This window comes from Hippoglossus hippoglossus, chromosome 18, assembly GCF_009819705.1.
Source record: "Hippoglossus hippoglossus isolate fHipHip1 chromosome 18, fHipHip1.pri, whole genome shotgun sequence".
NCBI classification, from domain to species: Eukaryota; Metazoa; Chordata; class Actinopteri; order Pleuronectiformes; family Pleuronectidae; genus Hippoglossus; species Hippoglossus hippoglossus.
In genome coordinates, this window is record NC_047168.1 from 5,993,295 (window position 1) to 6,009,582 (window position 16,288).

At 42.0% G+C, this 16,288-nt stretch overlaps 1 protein-coding gene across 2 annotated transcripts; it reads left to right on the plus strand.

Annotated features, from left to right (window-relative positions):
- The first annotated feature begins 15 nt into the window (after positions 1 to 15).
- Positions 16 to 14,697, plus strand: si:dkey-183c6.8 (protein O-GlcNAcase). 2 transcript variants are annotated; one of them, XM_034568708.1, is made up of 17 exons: positions 16 to 201; positions 1,922 to 1,973; positions 4,842 to 4,939; positions 5,394 to 5,524; positions 5,642 to 5,813; positions 5,934 to 6,032; positions 6,440 to 6,709; positions 7,885 to 7,971; positions 8,075 to 8,547; positions 8,688 to 8,862; positions 9,442 to 9,498; positions 9,860 to 9,945; positions 10,052 to 10,156; positions 11,170 to 11,261; positions 11,901 to 12,090; positions 13,569 to 13,728; positions 13,905 to 14,697. In XM_034568708.1, exons 1-17 carry the CDS (start codon positions 162 to 164, stop codon positions 14,039 to 14,041), a joined length of 2,424 nt encoding a protein of 807 aa, XP_034424599.1. In that variant the 5' UTR covers positions 16 to 161; the 3' UTR covers positions 14,042 to 14,697. The 2 variants fall into 2 exon arrangements, with proteins under 2 accessions (XP_034424599.1, XP_034424600.1); XM_034568709.1 differs by having other exon boundaries at positions 20 to 201; positions 11,901 to 12,084.
- The last annotated feature ends 1,591 nt before the right edge of the window (positions 14,698 to 16,288 follow it).

Genomic DNA, 16,288 nt, shown 5'->3' on the forward strand with positions numbered 1-16,288 from the left:
CAGAGGAGGAGAGGAAGAGGAGGAGGAGGAGGAGGTGGAGGCAGACCGAGGGTAAGCATGAAGAACATCCCCGGTATCTAAGCCGACAGACGGGGAGAGCATCTCGTCCTCCCTCGCTCGTTCAGGGGGCCGACCGGAGGCGGCGGGAGGCTGAGGACAGGATGGAGGAGAAGAACCCGTTTCTCTGTGGGGTGGTGGAAGGTAAGAGCGGCCGACTAAACAACTGACCTCCAGCCACATCATGTGCTTTCTTCTCTTCTTCCTCCTTCACCTCGGAGACTTGATTGTGAACAGACCACCGTTTGACCTACATTTGCAACCCGATGTTTTGTCACCGACTGCAGGGGGGGGGCGTGGGAGTCGGGATCTGTGAATGGAGCCTGACGTAGGTGGAGGATGTAAAGGTCTTTATGAGATGATGTGGTGGTGATCAGTCAGGCGTGAAGTGGAGATCAGGCAGTGAAAAGCGTTCAGTCATGTCTGGTTCGAAGGCTGCAGCCTGAGGGGAAGAAAGACTATGATGAAGAAGATGAAGAGGATGATAACAACCACCATGGTGAGGATGGTGATTAAGATAGTGATGATGAGGGAGAATGATAATGACCTTAAATGTGGGAATACTGATGAAGAAGATGATGATAACAACCATCGAGGTGAGGATGGTGATTAAGATATTGATGATGAGGGAATATGATAATGACCTTACAGGTGTGAATAGTGATGAAGGAGATGAAGATGATGATAACAACCGTCAAGGTGGGGATGGTAGTGAAGTTGGTGATGATGAGATGATAACAACCATCAAAGTGAAGATGGGGATTAAGATAGTGATGATGAGGAGAATGATAACAACCAAAAAGGTGAAGATGGTAGTGGTGATGATGATGATGTTGAGAATGATAACAACCATCAAGGTAAACGTGGGGATGAAGACGATGATGATTATGACTGCAGACGGGGATGACATGACAGTAAAGATGATGATGATGGTGGAACAAGCTACTCAGGATGTGAGTACGAAGGTGGATATAAGGATGATGAAACAACGAGGAAGAAGAAGAGGAAGAAGAAGAAGAAAAAGAAGAAGAGCACAATCTGAGGGCCCCAATCAATATAATCCGAGTCAAGTGTTTTAACATAGGGGATGACCATGGTGGACGTGATGGGGATAATGGTGATGAAGAAGAGGAGAATAATAATGTGAAATGTCATTTGTCAAGTTAACAGATTCGTCCTTAAATGTTTTGCTGTCTGACCAAAACAAAACCCACTAATATCCTAATAAGTCATAAATCAATGAAAAGCAGCAAACTTTCACACTTGAGAAGGTGGAACTGAATGTTTGTCATTATTGGTCTTTAAATTACTTAAACCATGATTGATTATTAAAATAAATTCACTATGGTCACTATGACCCACTTACAGTACACACGCATGTGAACAAACACACACACATTGGAAATTCAAAAGCACAAAAGGTGGGAGAAGGACCCTGGGGATGCTCCCATTTCTGAGAGTGCAGCTGGAGATGAATTATATCTCTGTCAAACACAGAGGTCAGAAGTAAACTCTGCAGAGAATTTTATAATCTATTATTAACTCCAACATATGGTGTATGTATTTTGTTCATGTCCCTGGTGCATCCTCAGTGAAAATGTTTTAATCTGTCTCAACATGAATCGTAGCATTTGCAGCGAAGATAACATTCATAGTTTAAATCTGATTCCAGGCTTACACACACATCAACTTAGGACAGCGTGTTAGTGTACACACAGAACTATAGGAGCAGATCCCCTGTGTGACTTTGTAGAACTAATCAGTGATGTTAGAGTTTATCAATTAAATGTGAAGGATTTACAGCTTCACTCACTGCATCAGTAATGTGTTTATGCACATGTCACTTTTATGTTTTTAACTCCAGGATTCTATGGGAGGCCTTGGTCTATGGATCAGAGGAAAGTTCTCTTCCAGTGGTAAGTGTGTCAGCATGCACTGTCATCAGCTGTTAATTAACCTGGCGTGGGTTCGTTGTGTGATCACAGGTGTGGCATAGGCTCAGGAGCCACTGATCTGACGCCTCGGGGGCTAAACGCAGAGTCACATGTTCATTCCAGCCCCAGGCAGTCCAGAGAGGAATCACTGACACAGAATGACACCGTAGCAAAGGGCAGACTCATCCTCCGTCCTGAGGCCCAGCCATGGAGGACAGGAGGGAGGGAGGGAGCAGATAATAAATGAGATATTGCTTTAAGCCTTGCAGCTGTAAGGATGGTACTGTCGATCCAGATTGAAGTGTGAAACCGACTAGAATTGCATTCAGTAGATCGCTTATCTCCGCCAAGGCCCAACAAGTCCCTTTAAATTCAAGCAAGCTGCATATTTCACAAACGCATAGATATTAGCTCCCTAAATATGCCTGATTTTTTTCATCTAGATCCATGAAATTTTCACTGGAAGAACAATGAAAATGTTGAAAAACGTGATATCTCACATTAAAGTGAAAAAGAAATTCCTGGACCCACCACTGATCCAGATCTGCACCAAAATCCAAAGGGATCTTCTTTAACGAAAACCACATTCTTCCACCAAGATCCATGGTAATCCATTCAGCTGTTTTTGTGTAATCTTGCATACAAACCAACAAACAAACAAACAGACAGGGGTGAAAACATAACCACCTTGGCGGAGGTAAAGGAGACACTTCATCATGTCAGGCACCAACGTCCACTCGGACTCAAGGATGACCTTGAGTAGATATTGGGGGAGTGTCAAAGGTCAAAAGTCAAAATCAAACCAAAGCAACTTTCCAGTCAAATTTGATCAAATAATGAAGTGACGACATTTCATATCCAAAAGGTCAAAGGTCCTTGTGACATTATATCATGAAAAAGTACTTTTCGGCAACTGGTTGGTGGAAGCATGCAAGGCAGCAATTATATTCTATCTGTATTCATTGATACAGTATATAGAGAATTATTGTTCTCTTAACCTTGACTGAGGTAAGTCTGCTGAGCTCCAAGCTCTTTATATGGCAACAGCATTGTTCTTTCCATGCAGCGACCTTCACACCAGGGAGCTGCAGGGAGTCTCCACCCATTCAGTGCCCGGACTCTTTCTTCTGCAGATCACAACAACATAAAAAACGTGGACAAAAGCCATATAAACCAGATAAAATCAACACTCAAGATAATCAAATGTCGCCCGCAGTACGAGTGCTACAAGAATCAGCAATTAATCCAACGTAAAGGAAACAGGGTCATGAGCCGAGTCTCCTTTTGACTCAACAACACAAAGGCAGCTCTTCACTTAGCCCGCGGCAGCATTTTATATGAACAGTTCATCATCAGCTCACAAAGAAAGACACACGCTTTCAGCATGAATCAGCTGAATCAGGCATTTCCATCCCATAAAGGATTATTTCCGTCAAAGTGCCATTTGAAGCACCTGCAGGCATTACAACGAGTCGTGTGTAGACGTTGTTGTTATAAGAGAACCAATTAATTCTTGACGATACACTGACCTATGAGATATGTTGTGAGTGGAACCTGATAAATCTCTGGTGGGAGCTGTGACACACTTTTATAGTTCAACAGCCAATAGTCACAGCCATCTGTTTCCCCAGAGATCTGTTGTTCCCTCTGCTTGCTGCTTTCCTCTGCTCTTAAATAAACAGAGTAAACCATTATACCACAGCGTTTCTTCTCCTATTATAAGGATTTGATAAGATATGATACGATAAGATATGATATGATATATGGATATAGTTTCATTTTCGAATATTTGTAATAAAAACATATAATCTGAGTCACTAACATGTCCATAAACATGTTTCATGCTACGTACGCATGGTGTGTGTTGTCTGTAGCTACAGATGCAGCGACACTGTTGCACAGACCACCGCTGTTTTAAGAAGATGCTGTGAGGAGGAATGTGACTTCCAAACTTTGTTGGTGTGGCAGGAGCTGAGCGTGTGGGCTCCAGGTTTATTTTTAGATTCGCTTTTTTAGACTTGAGTGTGGGGTGCCGGCAAAATTCACTGAGTGTTGCATAAGTTCGGCAAAGCGGGCTGTGGATGCTGCTACAGGACAGTTAATGTGTGTGTGTGTGTGTGTGTGTGTGTGTGTGTGTGTGTGTGTGTGTGTGTGTGTGTGTGTGTGTGTGTGTGTGTGTGTTCGTGTGTGTGTGTGTGTGTGTGTGTGTGTGTGTGTGTGTGTGTGTGTGTTTGTTTGAGAGAGGTGGGTTGCTGCTTTGTGGAGGCGACTTACGGACCATCTGTCCAGGAAATGAAGCACAGAGAGAGAAAGGGAGAGAACACAGTCCTCCCACAAATGACTCGGAAGACAAGAGCTGGTCCATGTCCAGAGAGAGAGAGAGAGAGAGAGAGAGAGAGAGAGAGAGAGGAGAGCAAGATTCATGTTTTTATGTACGTGCGCATGTGTGTGTGTGTTTGTGTGTGAATGCACGCTGGTGTAGATGTTCTTTCACTCCTAGTACTATGCTCTATTTATAATTCAGGAGGTCATTTCCTGTAACTGAGGTGGCCATGGAGCACTGCGATCGATATACTGGATCTATTTTCTTGCTGTTTGTTGTTGTTTTCCTGTTTTTTTGTCCCTCCTCCTCTTCTCCTTCCCTCATTCATTCACTCTCAACTCTTCTCTGTCTCTCCAGGAGTCCCACCCTGCCAACTAAAAACAAAGATTTTAATTATATTTACAAAGCGTTTACAGAATGAAATATAGAATAATAAGAACATTTTAGAGGAGAATATAAATAAAAACTAATCAAAATGTGAGCTGCAAAATAGAATTTCTCCTGACGCTGTTGTCTTTGTCCACCAGGATGCAACACTGGGGGCTGAACACCTACCTGTATGGTCCGAAAGATGACCTTAAACACAGACTGTTGTGGAGAGAAGTCTATTCCCCCGAGGAGGAGGGTAAGGACATCCCATTGACTCATCTGTCAGTCTGTGTAGCTGAGCATTCATCCACCCGCGTGTGCAAACAATTTATGCGGCTGAGATATGAATTCCATTGATCTCAGTGTGTTTGTTGTGAGTCTGACATCGTGACAGATGTGCAATTCTAAATCAGTGGGGTACCTCAGCCCTACAGTAGTAATTGGTTATAACCAGAGCTGTGGTGGGACATTTTGTCCTCCATCAGGGTGATTATAAACTGTCTCAAATATGATACAGCCCTTTTGAAATGACTTGTACATTTAGTTTTAATTGCCATAATCAAGGCATCAACAGTTTTATGTTGTCCATTATAGTATTTTTACCTCTGCCAAGAAAGTTATGTTTTCACTTTTATTATGCAAAAACTACTAAATGGATCAACATTCTGACTTTAAATTTCAAATTCAAGATGTTTTTTCTCTCCTCTCAGGTCAGTTGCGTACTCTCATAGTAGAGGCCGAGTCGAGAGGCCTGAGGTTCGTTTACTCCCTCTCTCCTGGTCAGGACATCGTCTTTTCTTCTTCCTGTGACCTGACCCTGCTCAAACGCAAGCTGAGACAGGTACACGTGTATAACATGCAATAAGATACCCAATACAACTGAAATGTAATTGTTGCATGGTTTGACCTATAACCTCTGTTTCTTAAACATCTCATTTATAACCTCATCTCTCTCTAGGTATCAGACCTGGGTTGCCAGGCCTTTGCCATTCTGTTTGATGACATCGATCACTCCCTGTGTCAGGCCGACAGCGAGGCCTTCTCTTCATTCGCCCATGCTCAGGTCAATGTAACCAATGACATGTATCGGTTCCTGGGGGAACCACCCGTCTTCCTCTTTTGCCCAACAGGTAGGACTGGACGTTGAGATGTGTGCTCTACAGAATGTAAAAAAACTGTTCTTTAATAAACGTTGACTCTCTCTCTCTCTCTCTGTCTCTCTCTCTCTCTCTCTCTGTCTCTTCCCGTAGAATACTGTGGTTCTCTGTGTTCTCCCAGTGTATCCAAGTCTCCCTACCTGCAGACTGTTGGAGAGGACCTACTGCCCAACATAACAGTGATATGGACAGGTGACAAACGAATACAAAGCTTTATTCTGCAGACACACAACAGGGTCTTTAAGTAGTGTAGTATTGTTTTGTTTTCTGATTTTTATAACCGTATTAGTTGACCTGTACTTTCATTGCCAATAACAGCACAAATCCACATACAACCTCCTCAGACTAAAAAACAGCAGCAGAAACACACTCGTCAAAATCTAGACAGAATGACAATATGTTGTCAACACACATATACTTAGCTTGCAAACTTTTAAACTCCCTGGGCAATGCCTTCGGAGTGAATGGTAGATTTGGGATCTGCAACCTTTTTAAAATTTCTTTCCAACTTTCTGAGAAGGAAATTGAATTAGGAAATTACTTACAGGCTGTTGAGATTTGTGTGTTTCTCAGAACCTTTTCCTTCTTCCTGCCAACAGGCAATAAGGTTATCTCTAGGAAACTGTCAGTAGACTGCCTGGCGGAGGTGGAGTCTGTCCTGCAGCGTCCCCCGCTCATCTGGGACAACCTGCATGCGAATGACTACGACTCCAGACGTCTCTTCCTGGGGCCTTTCAAGGGTCGAGAGACCGGGTTGAGGAGCCACCTTAGGGGCCTGTTGCTGAACCCGAACTGCGAGTTTGAGGCCAACTACATCCCACTGCATACGCTGGGGAGCTGGTACAGAGCTGGGGAAGAGGAGAGGAAAGGTGAGGGGCGTGTATGAGACAGGAAATGTCTTCAGTTAATGAACGAATATTGGCTCTGCCAAACAACAGCCATGTACAGTTAGTCTCCTTGCTTCAGCAGACACGTCTAATAAGCCTGTGTTGCTTGGCAACAAACACAATTTTATCCAGCAGACAATACAATTTGTCTTATATTACAACATTTTTTACTAAGAATTAATTGCTCCACCTGTTGTCCTGGACAAAGACGCTTACTGTGCTTTCAGCTAAAAATATAAAGAATATTCCCCAAATACCGAATTCTACCAGTTTCATTTATTTACATCTACTCTAGCAAAGTGACAGAACTTGTTAAAAGAACATTCCTATTATTTGAAGTATGGTCCACTTGGTGGAGCTGTAATAGCCCTTGCATCACCTTAATTTGACATTTGGTTCATAGTCATTGTACTTAATTTACACTGACAGAAAAATACAGCCAGCACAAGAAAGAGAGAACAAGGGAGTTGGATGGGAACTTGCAGGAGAGAAACCACTGTGGCGTGCAAAATGTTCTGAGTACTAAGTGGAGGGAGAGACAGTGATGGAGAGTAATTGCATTGTGTGATGAAGGAAGAAATGAGATGAAGAAGGAGAAAAAAGGCACAGGCTTTAAGGGAAAAGAAATGAAGGGCAAGCCCGTGATGAGGATGGACATTTTTGAGGGAGGACTATAGGCTGCTGGTTGTATGTGACCTAATTACTGGATGTAGTATTTGCGTGGCCGGGATTTTATATTATTTTATTCTAGTGAGGATCCAAATTTGAGAAAAATAATTAACAAAACAAGAAAAACATCTACTCGAGATCAGTAATAGTGTTTTTATCTTTAATATTTAGACATCGAGTTGATGTGTATCTTATTTTATTATTTTTTTAAATTTTAGACATGACATAATATTGCAGTGTAAGTATACAGTACAGAAATTAATTTAAGTGTAATGTTAAACAACAATCCAGGACAACAAGTGTAAAAAATGCTTTCACAGCTCAGCTTATCCAGTAGCTTTAACAGACCTGCAAACACAAGATAAGTTTTGTTCTGAGAAAGTTGTAAATCTTCTTTTGTACTTGTGGTCTTGTGTATTGTTTCACTGTATGAATGTATGTAATGTAGTATCCTCTGATATAATGACACCATGTTGTACATGCTCTAGATGAGGAGTGTGAGTACTGTCCTGATAGAGCTCTGTCTGCTGCACTACATGATTGGATGGAGGAACTCAACCAGCCACTACAAGCAGGTAACAGAATATGAATTTGTGTCTGTGTGCAACTTTCATGATTTTTGATCTATTGACCACAGGGTTGAATTAATGCACACTATGTTTTTTTAAATCATGATAGGTCGTCAGTGCTCACGAGCAGACCAGCGTTCCGCTACTCCAACGTTTCGCTGTAAAACTCCTGACAGATCTGAAGGCCCCTCCGGATTCAGAGGAACCCCTGCTGTGGCCAAACTCCCCGTCTTCCCCCTGAACTCCAGCTCACCGCCAACATCACCCACTAAGGTTAACGGGGAGAGGGAGGGGCAAGACATGGATAAGCTGAGAGCAAACCCCCCTTGTCAACCCAATCACCAGCCTCCAGGATCCAGACCTGGTGCACCCTCAGGGGGAAGCCGAGGACAGAAGGCCCAGGGAAGGGGGCTCTGTCTTGGGAAGGGCCTGCTAAGTGAATCCCAGGTGCGGCTGCTGGTTGGTCTTCACTATCTCCCCCACGAACATGGACCATCTGCCCAGAAACTGCTACAGGATCTGACCTGGCTTAAATCAAACTGTCACCTGGTCAGCTCGAACAGCAAAAAGGCACCTCTGAAGGTTGGTGTCTCTTCAGTGTGGATTTCTTTTGGTGATATGAACTTGAACTGTTAATAATATTACCTCAACCTTGGCATTAGTCAATCAGAAAGTTAAGGTGTGTGTGACGGTGCGATATTCATTTTTCTTCATGTCCTCAGGTTGATGAGTGGCGTGGTCGGGCCTCTAGGTTCCTGTCGCTGTGTGAAGACATCGCTCAGCTCCACTGCAGCGTGGTGGGCGGGGCCAACAGGGCTGTGCTCTATGACCTTTACCCTTATGTGTGGGATCTGAGGAACACGGCTCTGGTGGCAAAGGCCTTCATATGCTGGCTAGGTAGGGATAATCGAATACAGAGTAATAAATGTGTTTTACTCTACTGTACTACTGAATGCTGTGTTGTGGTATAGTATAGTATAGTATAGTATAGTATAGTATAGTACCGTATAGTGTAGTGTAGAAGTGTGGTGTGGTATAGTACACTATAGCACAGTATAGTATACTGCATTGTAGTATAGTGAAGTGTAGCATAGTATAGTCTATAGTGTATAATATAGTATTGTATATTGTAGAAGTCTAGTTTAGTGTAACATAGTGTAGTGTAGTAAAGTATAGTACAGTACATAGTGTCGTAGTGTAATATACTTTACATATTGTAAAGTAATGTAGGATAGTATAGCTAACCAGTAGTACTCTACTATCTATACTTTATTACTAGTATACAAAAGTAAAGTATATTATATATAATATATTATATAATCTTTCTAAAGACAAGACTACAAGTGTATTACTGTTAGAAGAGAGAGGAGGTGATAATTGAAAATTGATGTGTAGATTAGTGTGCTGTGGCCGTCTCATCTTAATTACTGTCTGTTGCCCTACACTCCACCCCACCCACTCCCTCTCCTCACTTAGATGGGCGAGTGTTGAGTGACAGCTCCACCCTGGGCTCCTGGAAAAACTGCTTCCACTGTGAGTAGTTGTGACCTGAAATACATGTAACTAACCACAGGTAGCCTCTGCTGCACAAGTCATTCTTACCTAAAGTAAATCCTACCCGACAAATTACCACCCGACAAAACTGCCAGTTATGCTTCAAATGCTGACAGCAGCAGCATAGAAGAAACTGAAAAAGAAGTTAATTCCAGCATTTCCACATCTCTCGAGGAGCTGAGATGCTGTAAACCATTGAGGTTTTAATTCTGGCATGAATATTTAAAGTGCGAGTAACGAGTGCGATCCTTTTCCAACTCTGCTGATAACTATCCTGGCATTTTACTGGCCCTAACCACATGATGTCACCACCCTGATATTCAGTTCTTGCCTGTGGCAGGGTGTGGGAAGACCACTGGGGCGGACCTACCAGGAGTGGAGTCAGAGCCGTGGGCGTTCAAAGGGGGCGTGTCTGGGGAGGTGCAGGTAGGACGTATGTTTGTATAATGTCATTTTAAATGGATTGGGTCAATTCCTCCTGTTTTAATCTGTATATATTCTTATGCCTCTGCTGTTTCTGTGTGGCGTGTAGATGCTTCTCCCAATAGGAAGCAGCAGTGACCTCTTCACTCATCCTCCTCCTCTCTTCCCTACCTCTCGTCTCTATAACGTCAGGCCCTACCACACCAAGGACAAGGTGTGTAGTCAAACCTACACACATCATTATTTCACACCTAATGCTCCATGGAATGTCATGGAAGTCACAGAGTTGCATTCAGGATTGAGACAGACAGGGAATAGTTGTGTGACTTGTAAACAATCTATGGCCACTGAAGATTTTTCAGTAAATTTGCTTTGGAAAAACCAGCTGGAAGCAAACCAGGATGTAAGAACATTTTAGGTCATGCAGATGTTTTGACTTAGTGATGGAAAGTCATGGAAAATTTATGGAATTTTCAGTCAGCACCACAGTAGGCTCCTACAAAATGCTGCAAAATTTAACTCAAGTTTTTAAAAGACACTGTCTACATTTACATTGACACCAATATTCCAACTGTTGACCCTATTTAGAATAAGACATGATTTCAATTATGATGCTTACACGAGTTGCTAATAGAATATTCTGTTCATATTTCACTTAATCTGTTACAGAGCATAGCTGGATTATTACACCTGACCTTATTCCGCCAGTTATAAATCCCCAACCTGGAACAGTTTAATGTACGATGCTGTCATATACCATTTGGGTTGTTTTCTTTCTAATTTTGCAAAAGTTACAGCTTCTTTCGTATTTTTCCATCTTGTTTACACCCAGAGCTTGCATTGTCAAGCAGTTGGTAAATGCAGATGTGTCGATGTCGCAAAATGCTGTAAAAACGCCAATAGGACATTATATTGCAATTAAGACACGTGACATGTCTACATGATCTGACTACGGTCAGACTACAGCAAATGTTTTGATTTCATTATTGCTTATTCCGACTATGACCTTGCTCAGGTTTTGGTTATCAGAAATTGTTGTTTATATGACAGTGTCTTTTTCAGACTATTGTCTTAATCAATATCGGAATAATGGTGACCATGTAAACGCAGTCATGGATTTAGTTTTTATATGACACTGATTCAGTAACTCACTCAAAGGTGTGTGGAAGCAGAAAATAGCCATCTCTCAAACTGATTATTTGTGTGTGTTTGTGTGTGTGCGCATAGGTGGAGTTGTATCGGATGGTCCGGCAGCTTCACCTGAGGACTCAGGGTGGCCAAGAGTCTAGTTGTGCTCACCCAGATATCATAGGAGACAGGTTTGTGTTTGTAAGAGAAGAGAGGAGGCATTTACACGACAGACATTAATCACATTAGACTGTATTCACATATTTTCATGCCAGAGCTGAAGGTATAGTGCTTTTTTGGTTGTCTATTCATCCGTTCCGCTCTCGTGAACGCAATATCTCAGGAATAATGTGAGGTAATTTGAACTGATCAGATTTTGGTGCTCAATGGTCAAGGCCACTCTGACCTTGCAACACAGAGTTTCGGCCATAACTCAAAAATACACAGCCATGAATTCATTAACTATACCACGTATCCTTTTCATGGGTTGTTGGGGGAGCTGGAGCAAATCCCAGCTGACATCGGGCGTGTGGTACGACCTGGCAAGGAATTAATTCTCATGCTGAATTTAGAGACTTTAATCGACCATACCCCAATCTGCATGTCTTTGGGCTGTGGGAGGAAGACAGAGTACCTGAAGAAAACCCACACAAACATGGGAACAACATCAAATCTAATAATCTAATCATATATTATATCAAATATTATTATTAAATATTAAATGAGTCTGACAGACATGGATTTAAACTGAAACTTGACCGTGTGGCGGAGAAATACAACTAAAACAGAAATGATTCAATTTTGAAATTCATGTTTTTTAATTTCCACAGATGTCTCGGACCTTGCCTGGCGCTCTGCCCCGAGTACAGCTTCATCCTGGAGGATGAGCTAGGTGTGTGTGGCTGTGTGTTGGGTATCCAAGATGTCCGCTTCTTTGCCAAGCGCTGCCAAGCCAGCTGGCTGCCTGCCATGAGGGACAAATACCCACCCAAAGGAGGCAACATACACCCACAGGTGAATGTGAGGAGACGTCCCTTTTTTTTTAACCATAACTTTTCTGTCGTTCTTAAGAGCACACAAGTCCGACCATTTTACAGAAACACACCCGTAAAGTTGACAAATGTTTCGATATATCAGTATCTGCAGTCACACCATCTGATCCCTCTGTGACAGATTAATATCCCACTGAGAGAAAGATGGCATACATAGGTAAACAAAGCAAATCACACACGTAGACATGGATTAGACCAAAGAAAAAGCGTCTTGGTCACCACTTGGTGGCTGCCTGCAGTAGGGATCACAAACCCTGCCTCCTCCATGTTAGTGGATGGGACATGGACCAAACTAACATGTCAAAGTACACGTCAAATGATTTTTTCTCTGTCATTTTAGGCAGTTCTTATCACTCTGATGCATGTTCTAGTGCTCATCAAAAACAGGGTGAAACATCATGATTGACAGCTGAGACTGACTCACAATTGGTTGAGGGTGTTTATCAGTGGTACCTCGCTACCGTGGCCCCATCTCCTGATCGCTACTGCGTAGACTCCAAATGTGTAAGATGGCAGTGTTCGTATCCAGGATGTTTTGACTTTATTTCTGAATAGTGAGAGGAAGAGAAGATGTGTCAACCGTCTTTATATACAGTCTATATATTAGTTATGGTTATGATTTTTCCTCGCTGCAATATGAACCTTTTTGCTAATTACACACTTGTGAATATTCAGCACCTTACCTTAAAGTATCTTCATTGAAAGTTGGAGGATATAACACACAGTGCTGGTGAGAGTGTAGCCAACGTGACAAACGGTCCAGTGATCTCAGGCAAAGAGCCAAACAGAACCGGTGGTGAGCAACCGAGACAGTCACTCCCAGACATCTGTGGAGGATTTATCTGCCTGCTCAGTGTGTCACAGTGCACACTGACACTCCCACTTAGGATGACTGTCGTTCACACTGCAGACGCAGGTGTATTTACTGTTTATCAAAGCTGAACTGGTCAGACACAGTGAGTGATTATTGGCAAGCATCTGTTCCTGCTGTGTATAATCTATGTAAATACAAAGGTATTTTCAATACTAAGTGTTACTCATTCATACATTTGCCTTAATATATATTGTAATGCTTAAAAACTCTAGGAAACAATAATTACCAGCTTCTACGACAGGAAGTACATCAGACAACCACAGAGGTTGTGGTCTACAAAATAAAAGCTGATGCAGCAGCAGGTGGCAAAGCATTTAATGTATACTTAAAACTAATATGGAGAACGCGTCACATATGGCTCATTAGTATTATCTAGTGGCAACTGTAGGAAACTGCAACAACATAGCAATGTCCGTTCAGATAGTTTCCACAAACCTCCGACAAACTTTCCATTAGGAAAACTGTTCATCACCCACCAATCGATTATGCTGGAAAGGACAAAGATAACTTATAGGAACTTTATGGATCATTTAGCACGGTGAGAACGCCCATGATTCTTTGCTCTCCTCTAGGAACTGATCCAGCTGATGGAGGAGGACCAGGGCGAGTACCCAGACTCGCTCCTCTATCACTTCCCCTCCCAGCTGCGCCTGGACGCTCTGCCTGAGCTGGTGGACGTCAGCGTCAGCCGCACGCTGCTCACTGCCCTCCTCACTGCCCTCAAGGCAAACGGTAAACACAGAGCACTGAGTAACTGTATGTAAGCGTGTGTTTAATCCTCTTGCTGACAAGGCTAAACAGATGACAATAACATCTATGAATCTCTTATTTAACTTTATGAACTCAGATATTTGTTGTGTATTTTTGTATGTAGTTTGAGACCAAGGCAAACCTTTTTCTATGTGTAGGTTCTCAGGGTGTGTTCTGTGAAGTGCAGCCGACAGACCGCCAGAGGCTGGAGTTCTTGACCAAACTGGGCTTCCTGGAGATCCTCAGAGGAGAAGCCAGGAGCCGAGAGGGAGTGGTGCTGGGGAGGCTGCTCTGAACATAGAACACGCACAACAACACACACAAGGTCACACACATACACAGCACCACACACACGTGAAGGCACTTGCACCCAGATGCAGTTACAGACACAAAATGAGTTTTCATTTTATTTTCTTCATCAAGAGAGAAAACATTTCTTATGGGACGGTGCTGGATTTCTTAGATTCTGAGTGGCAGTAAAGAGGGTGAACCCGCATATTTCTGAGGGATTTACAAAATATAAAATAAGCCTTGAATGTAAACCCTCAGCAGATCTGTGCTAATCTGTCTGGGATTCTTCCCCTGGCTGAGGATTGTGAGGTGTCGTCTAGTTTGACATGAGAGCAGAGAGCTGGAAAACAGCAGCTACGAACTTCTTTTGTGAGGGACATGAGTCATTCAATCACATTAATATTTTTGTTTAATGGCTGTAAACAATATGGCTGTTTGATGACAGTGAATCCACAGAGAAAAAAGGTTTGTTTGCAGTCCTTGGCCTCCAACTTGTGTGATGCAGTTTTTCATTTCATCCAGGCCTCTCCTGTTAGTGTTGTTCCCATTCCCTTAGACCCCTTGTGGGATCATCAAGGTTGAAAGGGGATGTGGCTGTATGTAGTATTGGGACCTCACCCCCCCGAGGGTGAGACACTGGTGGTGGTTGATGGAAAATAGAGATAGTCTTCCTGAGTGATTTATGCCAAGCATCATTTCTCAAAATGAATAACTATTTCTTTAAGCCGACATAAGATAACTATCTCCTGAAGGCGACTGCAGTTGAACTGCTTCATATAAACATTTTTTTTTTTTTCATAAGATAGGTTAAGTTTCATGCTCCTATCCTGCTGGTTGAATAGTTTGCAGACTCCAGACCAGACCCGTGCACAACCTCACTGTTTACACTGGCTTAGTTTGGATGAATGTTTACATGCATGATAAATAAAACATAGTGTGGCTTTTCACAAAGTGGAATTACATGTACTGACACTGGCACAGACATCATTTCAATGGAATGATCTAACATGGCAATATTAATGAATATGTTTCCATCATAGCTATAAAGTCTTAGGAGAAAAAAAGCAATTGCATGCACGCTAGAACTCATCAGAAAACCCCCATAAATAATCATCAGATTTCTGTGCATGAAAACTATCATTCAGACATGAAAACGATCATTCAGACATATAAAATACACAAAACACACACACAAAGACAGACACACGTACACACTTATCTAAAGTTTACACTCGGTTCTGTTGGCTATAATAATAGATACCGCTCCCTCATTCAACACCATTTACACTTGTCAGATACATTTTCTTTGTGTATTTATGACTTTGTATGAGGTGTATGAGTGTGTGTGTGTGTGTGTCAAATATACAAACTAATAAACAAATTATTCTGCCTTTATTCCAAACCATAAAGAACACACACACATACACACACACAGTCATAATAAAAGAAGCACAACAGCACTCACAATCAGATTCTCAACTTAAAGTATGTAGAACTACGAATGTTCATTTTTTTGTAAACACAAAAGACAAAACTACTTTTTGTGCCAGTATTTATACTTCTACTTTTGATTTCTGTTCTTTTTTATTATTATACTCGATCAATCACAGACTGAAAAGGCACTTTTATACGTCTCGTCTCATCATCAACCTCATCACCATCTTCTGTGAGAGTCTAGTCCCAGAACTTAAAATTATGTAAACAACTACACAAAAAAAAAGTCTTAAAGCACTGAGATAGAAATGCATGATGTAAAGAAACCTTTTAAAAAAATATGTCATTGTTTGTTGCAGAGGGTAGTACACAACACGAGGTATCGTCTACTTCAAAAATGTCTGTGAATGTGGGCATGTGTGGTTTGGTAATGGGCAATAAACGTAATTTTACACAGGCAATATGAAGCACTGTGAGAGAAAAAAATCGAATTAAACTATGAACTAAACACTTCACTTTTTGTGTCGGAATAATGATAAAAAAACGACAATATTAATAGTTGCCTTCAAACTCCTGGATTAAGTGGCCGACCACTCACATGACCCGTCGTCTACGTGTACTCATTGTCTCACTGTCTGCCTGCACTGACTTACATGTACAGTTTGTTTTACAGTGAGTTCCAGTAGAGTGCTATTTAGTATGTCTATGCAGAGTAATGAAGGTTCAAAATAATTACTGTAGAATTCATTGTGTTTTTATTGATAACAGTAAAACTGTCATTTTAACAGTGAATTACTTCATTGATCTGACTTGTTGA